Source organism: Gigantopelta aegis, chromosome 6 (assembly GCF_016097555.1).
Source record: "Gigantopelta aegis isolate Gae_Host chromosome 6, Gae_host_genome, whole genome shotgun sequence".
In the NCBI taxonomy this organism is placed as follows: domain Eukaryota; kingdom Metazoa; phylum Mollusca; class Gastropoda; order Neomphalida; family Peltospiridae; genus Gigantopelta; species Gigantopelta aegis.
In genome coordinates this window covers 471,557-483,595 of record NC_054704.1, presented here as the reverse complement: position 1 = coordinate 483,595, position 12,039 = coordinate 471,557, and the positions used below count along the sequence as shown (strand labels likewise).

The following is a 12,039-nucleotide window of genomic DNA, read 5'->3' as shown; positions in this document are numbered from 1 at the left end:
TACTTCTACCGATCAGGCTGGCCACCACATGACCTACTTCTACCGATCAGGCTGGCCACCACATGACCTACTTCTACCGATCAGGAAACACACTGCCACCACATGACCTACTTCTACCGATCAGGCTGGCCACCACATGACCTACTTCTACCGATCAGGCTGGCCACCACATGACCTACTTCTACCGATCAGGCTGGCCACCACATGACCTACTTCTACCGATCAGGAAACACACTGCCACCACATGACCTACTTCTACCGATCAGGCTGGCCACCACATGACCTACTTCTACCGATCAGGCTGGCCACCACATGACCTACTTCTACCGATCAGGAAACACACTGCCACCACATGACCTACTTCTACCGATCAGGTTGGCCACCACATGACCTACTTCTACCGATCAGGTTGGCCACCACATGACCTACTTCTACCGATCAGGCTGGCCACCACATGACCTACTTCTACCGATCAGGAAGCATACTGTCACATGACCTACTTCTAACCGATCAGGTTGGCCACCACACGACCTACTTCTACCGATCAGGCTGGCCACCACATGACCTACTTCTACCGATCAGGAAACACACTGCCACCACATGACCTACTTCTACCGATCAGGTTGGCCACCACATGACCTACTTCTACCGATCAGGCTGGCCACCACATGACCTACTTCTACCGATCAGGAAGCATACTGTCACATGACCTACTTCTAACCGATCAGGTTGGCCACCACACGACCTACTTCTACCGATCAGGCTGGCCACCACATGACCTACTTCTACCGATCAGGCTGGCCACCACATGACCTACTTCTACCGATCAGGCTGGCCACCACATGACCTACTTCTACCGATCAGGCTGGCCACCACATGACCTACTTCTACCGATCAGGCTGGCCACCACATGACCTACTTCTACCGATCAGGCTGGCCACCACATGACCTACTTCTAACCGATCAGGTTGGCCACCACACGACCTACTTCTACCGATCAGGCTGGCCACCACATGACCTACTTCTACCGATCAGGAAGCATACTGTCACATGACCTACTTCTAACCGATCAGGTTGGCCACCACACGACCTACTTCTACCGATCAGGCTGGCCACCACATGACCTACTTCTACCGATCAGGTTGGCCACCACATGACCTACTTCTACCGATCAGGCTGGCCACCACATGACCTACTTCTACCGATCAGGCTGGCCACCACATGACCTACTTCTACCGATCAGGTTGGCCACCACATGACCTACTTCTACCGATCAGGCTGGCCACCACATGACCTACTTCTACCGATCAGGCTGGCCACCACATGACCTACTTCTACCGATCAGGTTGGCCACCACATGACCTACTTCTACCGATCAGGCTGGCCACCACATGACCTACTTCTACCGATCAGGCTGGCCACCACATGACCTACTTCTACCGATCAGGCTGGCCACCACATGACCTACTTCTACCGATCAGGCTGGCCACCACATGACCTACTTCTACCGATCAGGTTGGCCACCACATGACCTACTTCTACCGATCAGGCTGGCCACCACATGACCTACTTCTACCGATCAGGCTGGCCACCACATGACCTACTTCTACCGATCAGGCTGGCCACCACATGACCTACTTCTACCGATCAGGCTGGCCACCACATGACCTACTTCTACCGATCAGGCTGGCCACCACATGACCTACTTCTACCGATCAGGCTGGCCACCACATGACCTACTTCTACCGATCAGGCTGGCCACCACATGACCTACTTCTACCGATCAGGCTGGCCACCACATGACCTACTTCTACCGATCAGGTTGGCCACCACATGACCTACTTCTACCGATCAGGCTGGCCACCACATGACCTACTTCTACCGATCAGGCTGGCCACCACATGACCTACTTCTACCGATCAGGCTGGCCACCACATGACCTACTTCTACCGATCAGGCTGGCCACCACATGACCTACTTCTACCGATCAGGTTGGCCACCACATGACCTACTTCTACCGATCAGGCTGGCCACCACATGACCTACTTCTACCGATCAGGCTGGCCACCACATGACCTACTTCTACCGATCAGGCTGTAAGGGATCTTACATGCATAGAGCACTGGTTGGGATGGGAAATAAAACCCAAAGCTGCCAACTGCTATTGAGCCTGTGACCGACAGCACCTCAGATGAATGCTCCACCACTGAGATAATGACCGCCACTGGTGCGCAGTTCAGAAAGAAAAAAGAAAAAAACCCAGAAAAAAAAAAAACATCACTTATATTTAAAATGATTTACAAAAATTGATTTTTGTTTGTTGCAAATTTTTGAATGGATAATGCTGGCAAACGTGAGAAACAGGCTAGTTTAACATAGCTTTAAGAGAGCCGAGGTTAGACAGAAGTGTTCAGATAGCTTTGATTAGGTCGAGTGTAATATGTAATGAGAAACAGGCTAGTTTAACATAGCTTTAAGAGAGCCGATAGACAGAAGTGTTCAGATAGCTTTGATTTCGAGTGTAATATGTAATGAGAAACAGGCTAGTTTAACATAGCTTTAAGAGAGCCGAGGTTAGACAGAAGTGTTCAGATAGCTTTGATTAGGTCGAGTGTAATATGTAATGAGAAACAGGCTAGTTTAACATAGCTTTAAGAGAGCCGAGGTTAGACAGAAGTGTTCAGATAGCTTTGATTAGGTCGAGTGTAATATGTAATGAGAAACAGGCTAGTTTAACATAGCTTTAAGAGAGCCGAGGTTAGACAGAAGTGTTCAGATAGCTTTGATTAGGTCGAGTGTAATATGTAATGAGAAACAGGCTAGTTTAACATAGCTTTAAGAGAGCCGAGGTTACACAGAAGTGTTCAGATAGCTTTGATTAGATCGGGTGTAATATGTAATGAGAAACAGGCTAGTTTAACATAGCTTTAAGAGAGCCGAGGTTAGACAGAAGTGTTCAGATAGCTTTGATTAGGTCGGGTGTAATTTGTAATGAGAAACAGGCTAGTTTAACATAGCTTTAAGAGAGCCGAGGTTAGACAAAAGTGTTCAAATAGCTTTGATTAGGTCGGGTGTAATTTGTAATGAGAAACAGGCTAGTTTAACATAGCTTTAAGAGAACCGAGGTTAGACAGAAGTGTTCAGATAGCTTTGATTAGGTCGAGTGTAATATGTAATGAGAAACAGGCTAGTTTAACATAGCTTTAAGACGGCCGAGGTTAGACAGAAGTGTTCAGATAGCTTTGATTAGGTCGGGTGTAATATGTAATGAGAAACAGGCTAGTTTAACATAGCTTTAAGAGAGCCGAGTTTAGACAGAAGTGTTCAGATAGCTTTGATTAGGTCGGGTGTAATATGTAATGAGAAACAGGCTAGTTTAACATAGCTTTAAGAGAGCCGAGGTTAGACAGAAGTGTTCAGATAGCTTTGATTAGGTCGAGTGTAATATGTAATGAGAAACAGGCTAGTTTAACATAGCTTTAAGAGAGCCGAGGTTAGACAGAAGTGTTCAGATAGCTTTGATTAGGTCGGGTGTAATATGTAATGAGAAACAGGCTAGTTTAACATAGCTTTAAGAGAGCCGAGGTTAGACAGAAGTGTTCAGATAGCTTTGATTAGGTCGAGTGTAATATGTAATGAGAAACAGGCTAGTTTAACATAGCTTTAAGAGAGCCGAGGTTACACAGAAGTGTTCAGATAGCTTTGATTAGATCGGGTGTAATATGTAATGAGAAACAGGCTAGTTTAACATAGCTTTAAGAGAGCCGAGGTTAGACAGAAGTGTTCAGATAGCTTTGATTAGGTCGGGTGTAATTTGTAATGAGAAACAGGCTAGTTTAACATAGCTTTAAGAGAGCCGAGGTTAGACAGAAGTGTTCAAATAGCTTTGATTAGGTCGGGTGTAATTTGTAATGAGAAACAGGCTAGTTTAACATAGCTTTAAGAGAACCGAGGTTAGACAGAAGTGTTCAGATAGCTTTGATTAGGTCGAGTGTAATATGTAATGAGAAACAGGCTAGTTTAACATAGCTTTAAGACGGCCGAGGTTAGACAGAAGTGTTCAGATAGCTTTGATTAGGTCGGGTGTAATATGTAATGAGAAACAGGCTAGTTTAACATAGCTTTAAGAGAGCCGAGTTTAGACAGAAGTGTTCAGATAGCTTTGATTAGGTCGGGTGTAATATGTAATGAGAAACAGGCTAGTTTAACATAGCTTTAAGAGAGCCGAGGTTAGACAGAAGTGTTCAGATAGCTTTGATTAGGTCGAGTGTAATATGTAATGAGAAACAGGCTAGTTTAACATAGCTTTAAGAGAGCCGAGGTTAGACAGAAGTGTTCAGATAGCTTTGATTAGGTCGAGTGTAATATGTAATGAGAAACAGGCTAGTTTAACATAGCTTTAAGAGAGCCGAGGTTAGACAGAAGTGTTCAGATAGCTTTGATTAGGTCGGGTGTAATATGTAATGAGAAACAGGCTAGTTTAACATAGCTTTAAGAGAGCCGAGGTTACACAAAAGTGTTCAGATAGCTTTGATTAGATCGGGTGTAATATGTAATGAGAAACAGGCTAGTTTAACATAGCTTTAAGAGAGCCGAGGTTAGACAGAAGTGTTCAGATAGCTTTGATTAGGTCGGGTGTAATTTGTAATGAGAAACAGGCTAGTTTAACATAGCTTTAAGAGAGCCGAGGTTAGACAGAAGTGTTCAAATAGCTTTGATTAGGTCGGGTGTAATTTGTAATGAGAAACAGGCTAGTTTAACATAGCTTTAAGAGAACCGAGGTTAGACAGAAGTGTTCAGATAGCTTTGATTAGGTCGAGTGTAATATGTAATGAGAAACAGGCTAGTTTAACATAGCTTTAAGAGAGCCGAGGTTAGACAGAAGTGTTCAGATAGCTTTGATTAGGTCGGGTGTAATATGTAATGAGAAACAGGCTAGTTTAACATAGCTTTAAGAGAGCCGAGGTTAGACAGAAGTGTTCAGATAGCTTTGATTAGGTCGGGTGTAATATGTAATGAGAAACAGGCTAGTTTAACATAGCTTTAAGAGAGCCGAGGTTAGACAGAAGTGTTCAGATAGCTTTGATTAGGTCGGGTGTAATATGTAATGAGAAACAGGCTAGTTTAACATAGCTTTAAGAGAGCCGAGGTTAGACAGAAGTGTTCAGATAGCTTTGATTAGGTCGAGTGTAATATGTAATGAGAAACAGGCTAGTTTAACATAGCTTTAAGAGAGCCGAGGTTAGACAGAAGTGTTCAGATAGCTTTGATTAGGTCGGGTGTAATATGTAATGAGAAACAGGCTAGTTTAACATAGCTTTAAGAGAGCCGAGGTTAGACAGAAGTGTTCAGATAGCTTTGATTAGGTCGGGTGTAATATGTAATGAGAAACAGGCTAGTTTAACATAGCTTTAAGAGAGCCGAGGTTAGACAGAAGTGTTCAGATAGCTTTGATTAGGTCGAGTGTAATATGTAATGAGAAACAGGCTAGTTTAACATAGCTTTAAGAGAGCCGAGGTTACACAGAAGTGTTCAGATAGCTTTGATTAGATCGGGTGTAATATGTAATGAGAAACAGGCTAGTTTAACATAGCTTTAAGAGAGCCGAGGTTAGACAGAAGTGTTCAGATAGCTTTGATTAGGTCGGGTGTAATATGTAATGAGAAACAGGCTAGTTTAACATAGCTTTAAGAGAGCCGAGGTTACACAGAAGTGTTCAGATAGCTTTGATTAGGTCGAGTGTAATATGTAATGAGAAACAGGCTAGTTTAACATAGCTTTAAGAGAGCCGAGGTTACACAGAAGTGTTCAGATATCTTTGATTAGGTCGAGTGTAATATGTAATGAGAAACAGGCTAGTTTAACATAGCTTTAAGAGAGCCGAGGTTAGACAGAAGTGTTCAGATATCTTTGATTAGGTCGAGTGTAATATGTAATGAGAAACAGGCTAGTTTAACATAGCTTTAAGAGAGCCGAGGTTAGACAGAAGTGTTCAGATAGCTTTGATTAGGTCGAGTGTAATATGTAATGTGAAACAGGCTAGTTTAACATAGCTTTAAGAGAGCCGAGGTTAGACAGAAGTGTTCAGATAGCTTTGATTAGATCGAGTGTAATATGTAATGAGAAACAGGCTAGTTTAACATAGCTTTAAGTTCAGTATTAACATGCTTCCCAGTACAAAGATCATAATATCTGCTCACCTTCATGATGACACCAATCAGTTCCCTCGCTTGGGGACAACAATTTGATGACTCATTCATCGCCATGGTGACAACTAGACCAAACATAGAGACAACCACCTTCAGCCACACATCAGCTACTTGATCACTCCCACCGTACTGCCAGAAAACGTCTTCTGTAAATAACATAAAATACTTTACTTTACTCCCACCGTACTGCCAGAAAACGTCTTCTGTAAATAACATAAAATACTTTACTACCATCATACTGCCAGATAACCACTTCTACCATTAAGAGAAAGCCTTCGATAAAGAACAGACAGTTCTATACACGAAGTTTCCAAGTTCAACAATCTTATTAATACTTGTCATGTTTCATCAGATTAGCTGCTACTGAACGGAGAAGCATACCTAGCTTACAACATCAACTTAACAGAATGTCTTGTCTGTAACATCATTACAACAACTGAAAGACTCAGTGCAGGAAACATTGGGAATGATTGAACACATTTTATTCTACAAAGAACAAAAGAATTGGTCACAAGTTTGACACCTTATGAGGCCCTGTGCTATATACACATACAATATACATGGTGACTATATTGCACAGCTGTATTTAAACAACATTGTGTTCAGCATCCCTTTATAATTCACTATGCAGGTTTAATAATCACTACACAATTTTAACACATTAAACAGTAGTTGCTGATAAATTTTTAACTGACTAGAAATGTCGCTAATCAAAATTTTGAAAACAAAATGTTCCCTGCAACTATTCGTGATTATAAAAAACATGAAACAGTTTAATCAGACCCAAATAACAGTAACGCAGTATGTACAACAGAAAGACAAACTTGTAAATGTGGTAGACAACTGAAAAACCAATTCCTCGTGTGAATCTGGCTATTTACCCTGGAAATGTGCATGTCATCACTTACTCTATGTGAATCTGATTATTTACCCCTGGAAATATGCGCGTCATCACTTACTCTATGTGAATCTGACTATTTACCCCGGAAATGTGCGCGTCGTCACTTACTCTGCAGTTTCCGTGGTACGCTGGTGGAGAGGACAACATGTTCAACAAAGAACAGAAAACACGAAGAGGGAATCTGTGGCTTGTTTCTCTGTACGTGTGAAATCATCAACGACTCCACTTCATCTAGCGACAGTCCCGTCTTTGAGCGAGTCTTCAACACAAAGTCCTGCAGCCAGACCAAGAATACACAACTCACAACCATAGTTTAGTCAAATAGAGGGAAATAGTAAATGTGTGGTAATGATGAAATTCAAAGAAGAAAAAGGTAAACGGTTAATGAGATTAAAGAAAGTGTAATAAAATACATACATTAAATGTATTAATATCATAATTTTATTAATTGTACAGCAATGAGCAAAAATGATTGAAACAAGTTGACGTAAAAATTGTATTCGACAAAAATATATGAAATAATCCAAAGTCTGAACCAAATTGTTAACAACTATGATAAATTACTCTCCTACCTTTAATTAACATCAGATTTCCCAAATATTTTGTCCAAACACAAACTGTGAAAAAACCCATTTAGGCCGTGCACCTTGAGGAATTTGTGTGTGCCATGTATGGTAGAGCATCAAAGGCATCAAAAGTAGATCATCTTAGGCTCATACGCATTAATGAGCTTTGTGCCAAAGAGGATAGATTGACCCCTTCAAACAATGAAAATATGTCTACCACGATTTTGGAGAACTCTTACTCAGCACATTCGGAAGACGGCCGACATTGCTGAACCCATCATCCCCCAAGCAAACAGACAACATGGCTGGGAACGGAAAGAAAACAGCTTGGAACCTTTTTGGTATGAAGGAGAGGCACTTCCACAGCTGATATAGCCCAAGACACAGCTGACACCAGTGACAGTGATTCTGATTCTGATGTTGACATTTTACATACCGAAGAGTTTGGCGGTAATGTGGATGATACCGATAGTGAATACGACTAAACATGGATATTATTAAAATAGTGATACTTTAAACTGTGTGGCAGTTATGCATTAAAGAATATGAATCACTGTCGAACAAATACTACAATTCATATTCGTGAATACATAAGTGTACTGTACATCTATGATTATGATGCTAACATTGAACAAACCTCCATCATGTTAAAAACATAACTTGATAAGTTTTAAAGTCAGTATGCTGATATTGGTGTCAAATTAAAGCTAGGATAGTGTAGAATCCAAATATATAGCAAACAAATAACTCCCACTCAGTCTGTTTTTGTAAAAAAGAAAATAGCATTGAAATTGGGGTATTTTCAGGGACGTCAAAAAGGAAAACGAGGTGTGGTCACTTAATGATGATTTAGTCATGGTTTTTAAGTATATATCTTATATTAATGCATGCCATATTAACCAAGAGATCATAAGCTTCAATGTGATCTATAATACATGTTACTGACTTACTTGTAGACATTTTGATGAATAAAATATAGAGAGCATTAACTATGGCGTAACGTCAATGGAATTTTATCATTTTCTAGGGGACCCTCCAATATTGGTAGCAAATGAGTAGTGGATCCCAATTTTCACTGTTACCTGTTTGTACTATATTCTGGAGATACTAGGGTTCCTAAAGAACATAATGTGGTTGAGTTGTAGGGGGGGAGGGGTGCATGTGGACCCTATGTAGCCCACGGCCTAATTACAATGACAGAGATTCCACAAACGAAACTGTAACGATGTCCACTGTGTCTGCCATTTTGCTTGTTTTTAGAATACTCTTCAAGAGGTGCGGAAGTCTCCTAAGTATGTGACATAATTAATCTGATGTCAGGATGAGTGCGTTATACCTTAGTGCGTGTCATGATGAGTGCGTTATACCTTAGTGTGTGTCAGGATGAGTGCGTTATACCTTAGTGCGTGTCATGATGAGTGCGTTATACCTTAGTGTGTGTCATGATGAGTGCGTTATACCTTAGTGTGTGTCATGATGAGTGCGTTATACCTTAGTGCGTGTCATGATGAGTGCGTTATACCTTAGTGCGTGTCACGATGAGTGCGTTATACCTTAGTGCGTGTCATGATGAGTGCGTTATACCTTAGTGCGTGTCATGATGAGTGCGTTATACCTTAGTGCGTGTCATGATGAGTGCGTTATACCTTAGTGCGTGTCATGATGAGTGCGTTATACCTTAGTGCGTGTCATGATGAGTGCGTTATACCTTAGTGCGTGTCATGATGAGTGCGTTATACCTTAGTGTGTGTCATGATGAGTGCGTTATACCTTAGTGTGTATCATACCTTAGTGCGTGTCATGATGAGTGTGTTATACCTTAGTGTGTGTCATGATGAGTGCATTATACCTTAGTGTGTGTCATGATGAGTGCATTATACCTTAGTGTGTGTCATGATGAGTACATTATACCTTAATGTGTTTCATGATGAGTGTGTTATACCTTAATGTGTGTCATGATGAGTGCACTATACCTTAGTGTGTGTCATGATGAGAGTGTTATACCTTAATGTGTGTCATGATGAGTGCATTATACCTTAATGTGTGTCATGATGAGTGTGTTATACCTTAATGTGTGTCATGATGAGTGCGTTATATCTTAGTGTGTGTCATGATGAGTGTGTTATACCTTAGTGTGCGTTATACCTTAGTGTGTGTCATGATGAGTGTGTTATACCTTAGTGTATGTCAGGATGAGTGCGTTATACCTTAGTGTGTGTCATGATGAGTGTGTTATACCTTAGTGTGTGTCAGGATGAGTGCGTTATACCTTAGTGTGTGTCATGATGAGTGTGTTATACCTTAGTGTGTGTCATGCTGAGTGTTATACCTTAGTATGTGTCATGCTGAGTGCGTTATACCTTAGTGTGTGTCATGCTGAGTGCGTTATACCTTAGTGTGTGTCATGATGAGTGCATTATACCTTAATGTGTGTCATGCTGAGTGTTATACCTTAGTGTGTGTCATGCTGAGTGTGTTATACCTTAGTGTGTGTCATGATGAGTGCATTATACCTTAGTGTATGTCATGATGAGTGCATTATACCTTAATGTGTGTCATGATGAGTGTGTTATACCTTAATGTGTGTCATGATGAGTGCACTATACCTTAGTGTGTGTCATGATGAGAGTGTTATACCTTAATGTGTGTCATGATGAGTGCATTATACCTTAATGTGTGTCATGATGAGTGTGTTATACCTTAATGTGTGTCATGATGAGTGCACTATACCTTAGTGTGTGTCATGATGAGAGTGTTATACCTTAATGTGTGTCATGATGAGTGCATTATACCTTAATGTGCGTCATGATGAGTGTGTTATACCTTAATGTGTGTCATGATGAGTGCGTTATACCTTAGTGTGTGTCATGATGAGTGTGTTATACCTTAGTGTATGTCAGGATGAGTGCGTTATACCTTAGTGTGTCATGATGAGTGTGTTATACCTTAGTGTGTGTCAGGATGAGTGCGTTATACCTTAGTGTGTGTCATGATGAGTGTGTTATACCTTAGTGTGTGTCATGAGTGTGTTATACCTTAGTGTGTGTCATGATGAGTGCTTTATACCTTAGTGTGTGTCATGATGAGTGTGTTATACCTTAGTGTGTGTCATGATGAGTGCGTTATATCTTAATGTGTGTCATGATGAGTGTTATACCTTAGTGTGTGTCATGCTGAGTGCGTTATACCTTAATGTGTGTCATGATGAGTGCGTTATACCTTAGTGTATGTCATGATGAGTGCATTATACCTTAATGTGTGTCATGATGAGTGCGTTATACCTTAATGTGTGTCATGATGAGTGCATTATACCTTAGTGTGTGTCATGATGAGTGTGTTATACCTTAATGTGTGTCATGACATTGTTAGATTACATCATATTCCACAAAAACTTGATCTAGCAGATAATTTTATGAAAGTATCTTCATCACAGTTTTTTTTTAAATTTCAAATTGAACGATGCTGGCTATGTCCATAACCTTGAAGATTGTGAAAAACATTGAGGGGAGGGAGGGACTAATTGCTCCCCATACTCGGATGTTTGGCACACAAAAAAAATCACAAGCTAAAGGAAACTAAAAATGACTCCCTGAACTAGTCTGAGGGGAGTGATGGGGAGTGAGAGGGATAGCTCCCCTAAATCTTTGTGCACGTTTTATATGGAATAAACAATTTTACTCTAAATCTCACTAATTTAGCATTTGTGTAATCTGAAAATATTGAAATATCAAAAACATGAAGTGAATATATTGGAGAACGAATGAATGAATGTTTAATGACACCCCAGCACAAGAAATACATCAGCTATTGGGTGTCAAACTTTGGTAAATGCAAACAGTAAGTGATGAACATCATCAAGATAAAAATTCAAGAGTTAAATAAAAACACAGTGTAAAGAACTGTGTAAAATACAAATATCACAGATAGATAAAATTAAAAGTTAGAATAAAAGTCAGTATCACGTAAAAATTGGAATACAAGTTCTGGATGGAATCGAAAGGATTCCATCACATTTCGTTGTCCAAACATATATTTCTTATTTCTTTGAGATGAGTGCACTCCACCAAAATGTGGCGTACCATCAGAGTACACTGACAGTGCTCACACTGAGGTGGAGGATCTTGCTTCAAGATAAATGAATGGGTCAAGTAAGTATGACTGATGCGACCATGACAAGACTATTTCATCCTTCCTGCACTGCCTATAGGAGGACTGCCACTCTCCCAAGGCTGGCTTGATAGCATGAAGCTTGTTCGCAACCGCACCGTCCTAATCATGTTGCCATGTCGAAAAGATAAATTGGTTGATACTATGTTTAAAATCAAAGTAAGGTACACCAACCCTGGCATGAGGCAAATCCAAA

At 40.8% G+C, this 12,039-nt stretch overlaps 1 protein-coding gene across 1 annotated transcript in view; it reads right to left on the bottom strand.

Annotated features, from left to right (window-relative positions):
• Positions 1–12,039, bottom strand: part of LOC121376381 (HEAT repeat-containing protein 1-like) — a 74,425-nt gene that overhangs the window by 19,205 nt on the left and 43,181 nt on the right. Inside the window, exons 16-17 of the mRNA XM_041504231.1 lie at positions 7,219–7,384; positions 6,201–6,355 (exon numbers count right to left, since the gene is read on the bottom strand). Of these exons, the coding sequence (XP_041360165.1) occupies positions 6,201–6,355; positions 7,219–7,384 (321 nt within the window). The remainder of the gene's footprint in view (positions 1–6,200; positions 6,356–7,218; positions 7,385–12,039) is intronic.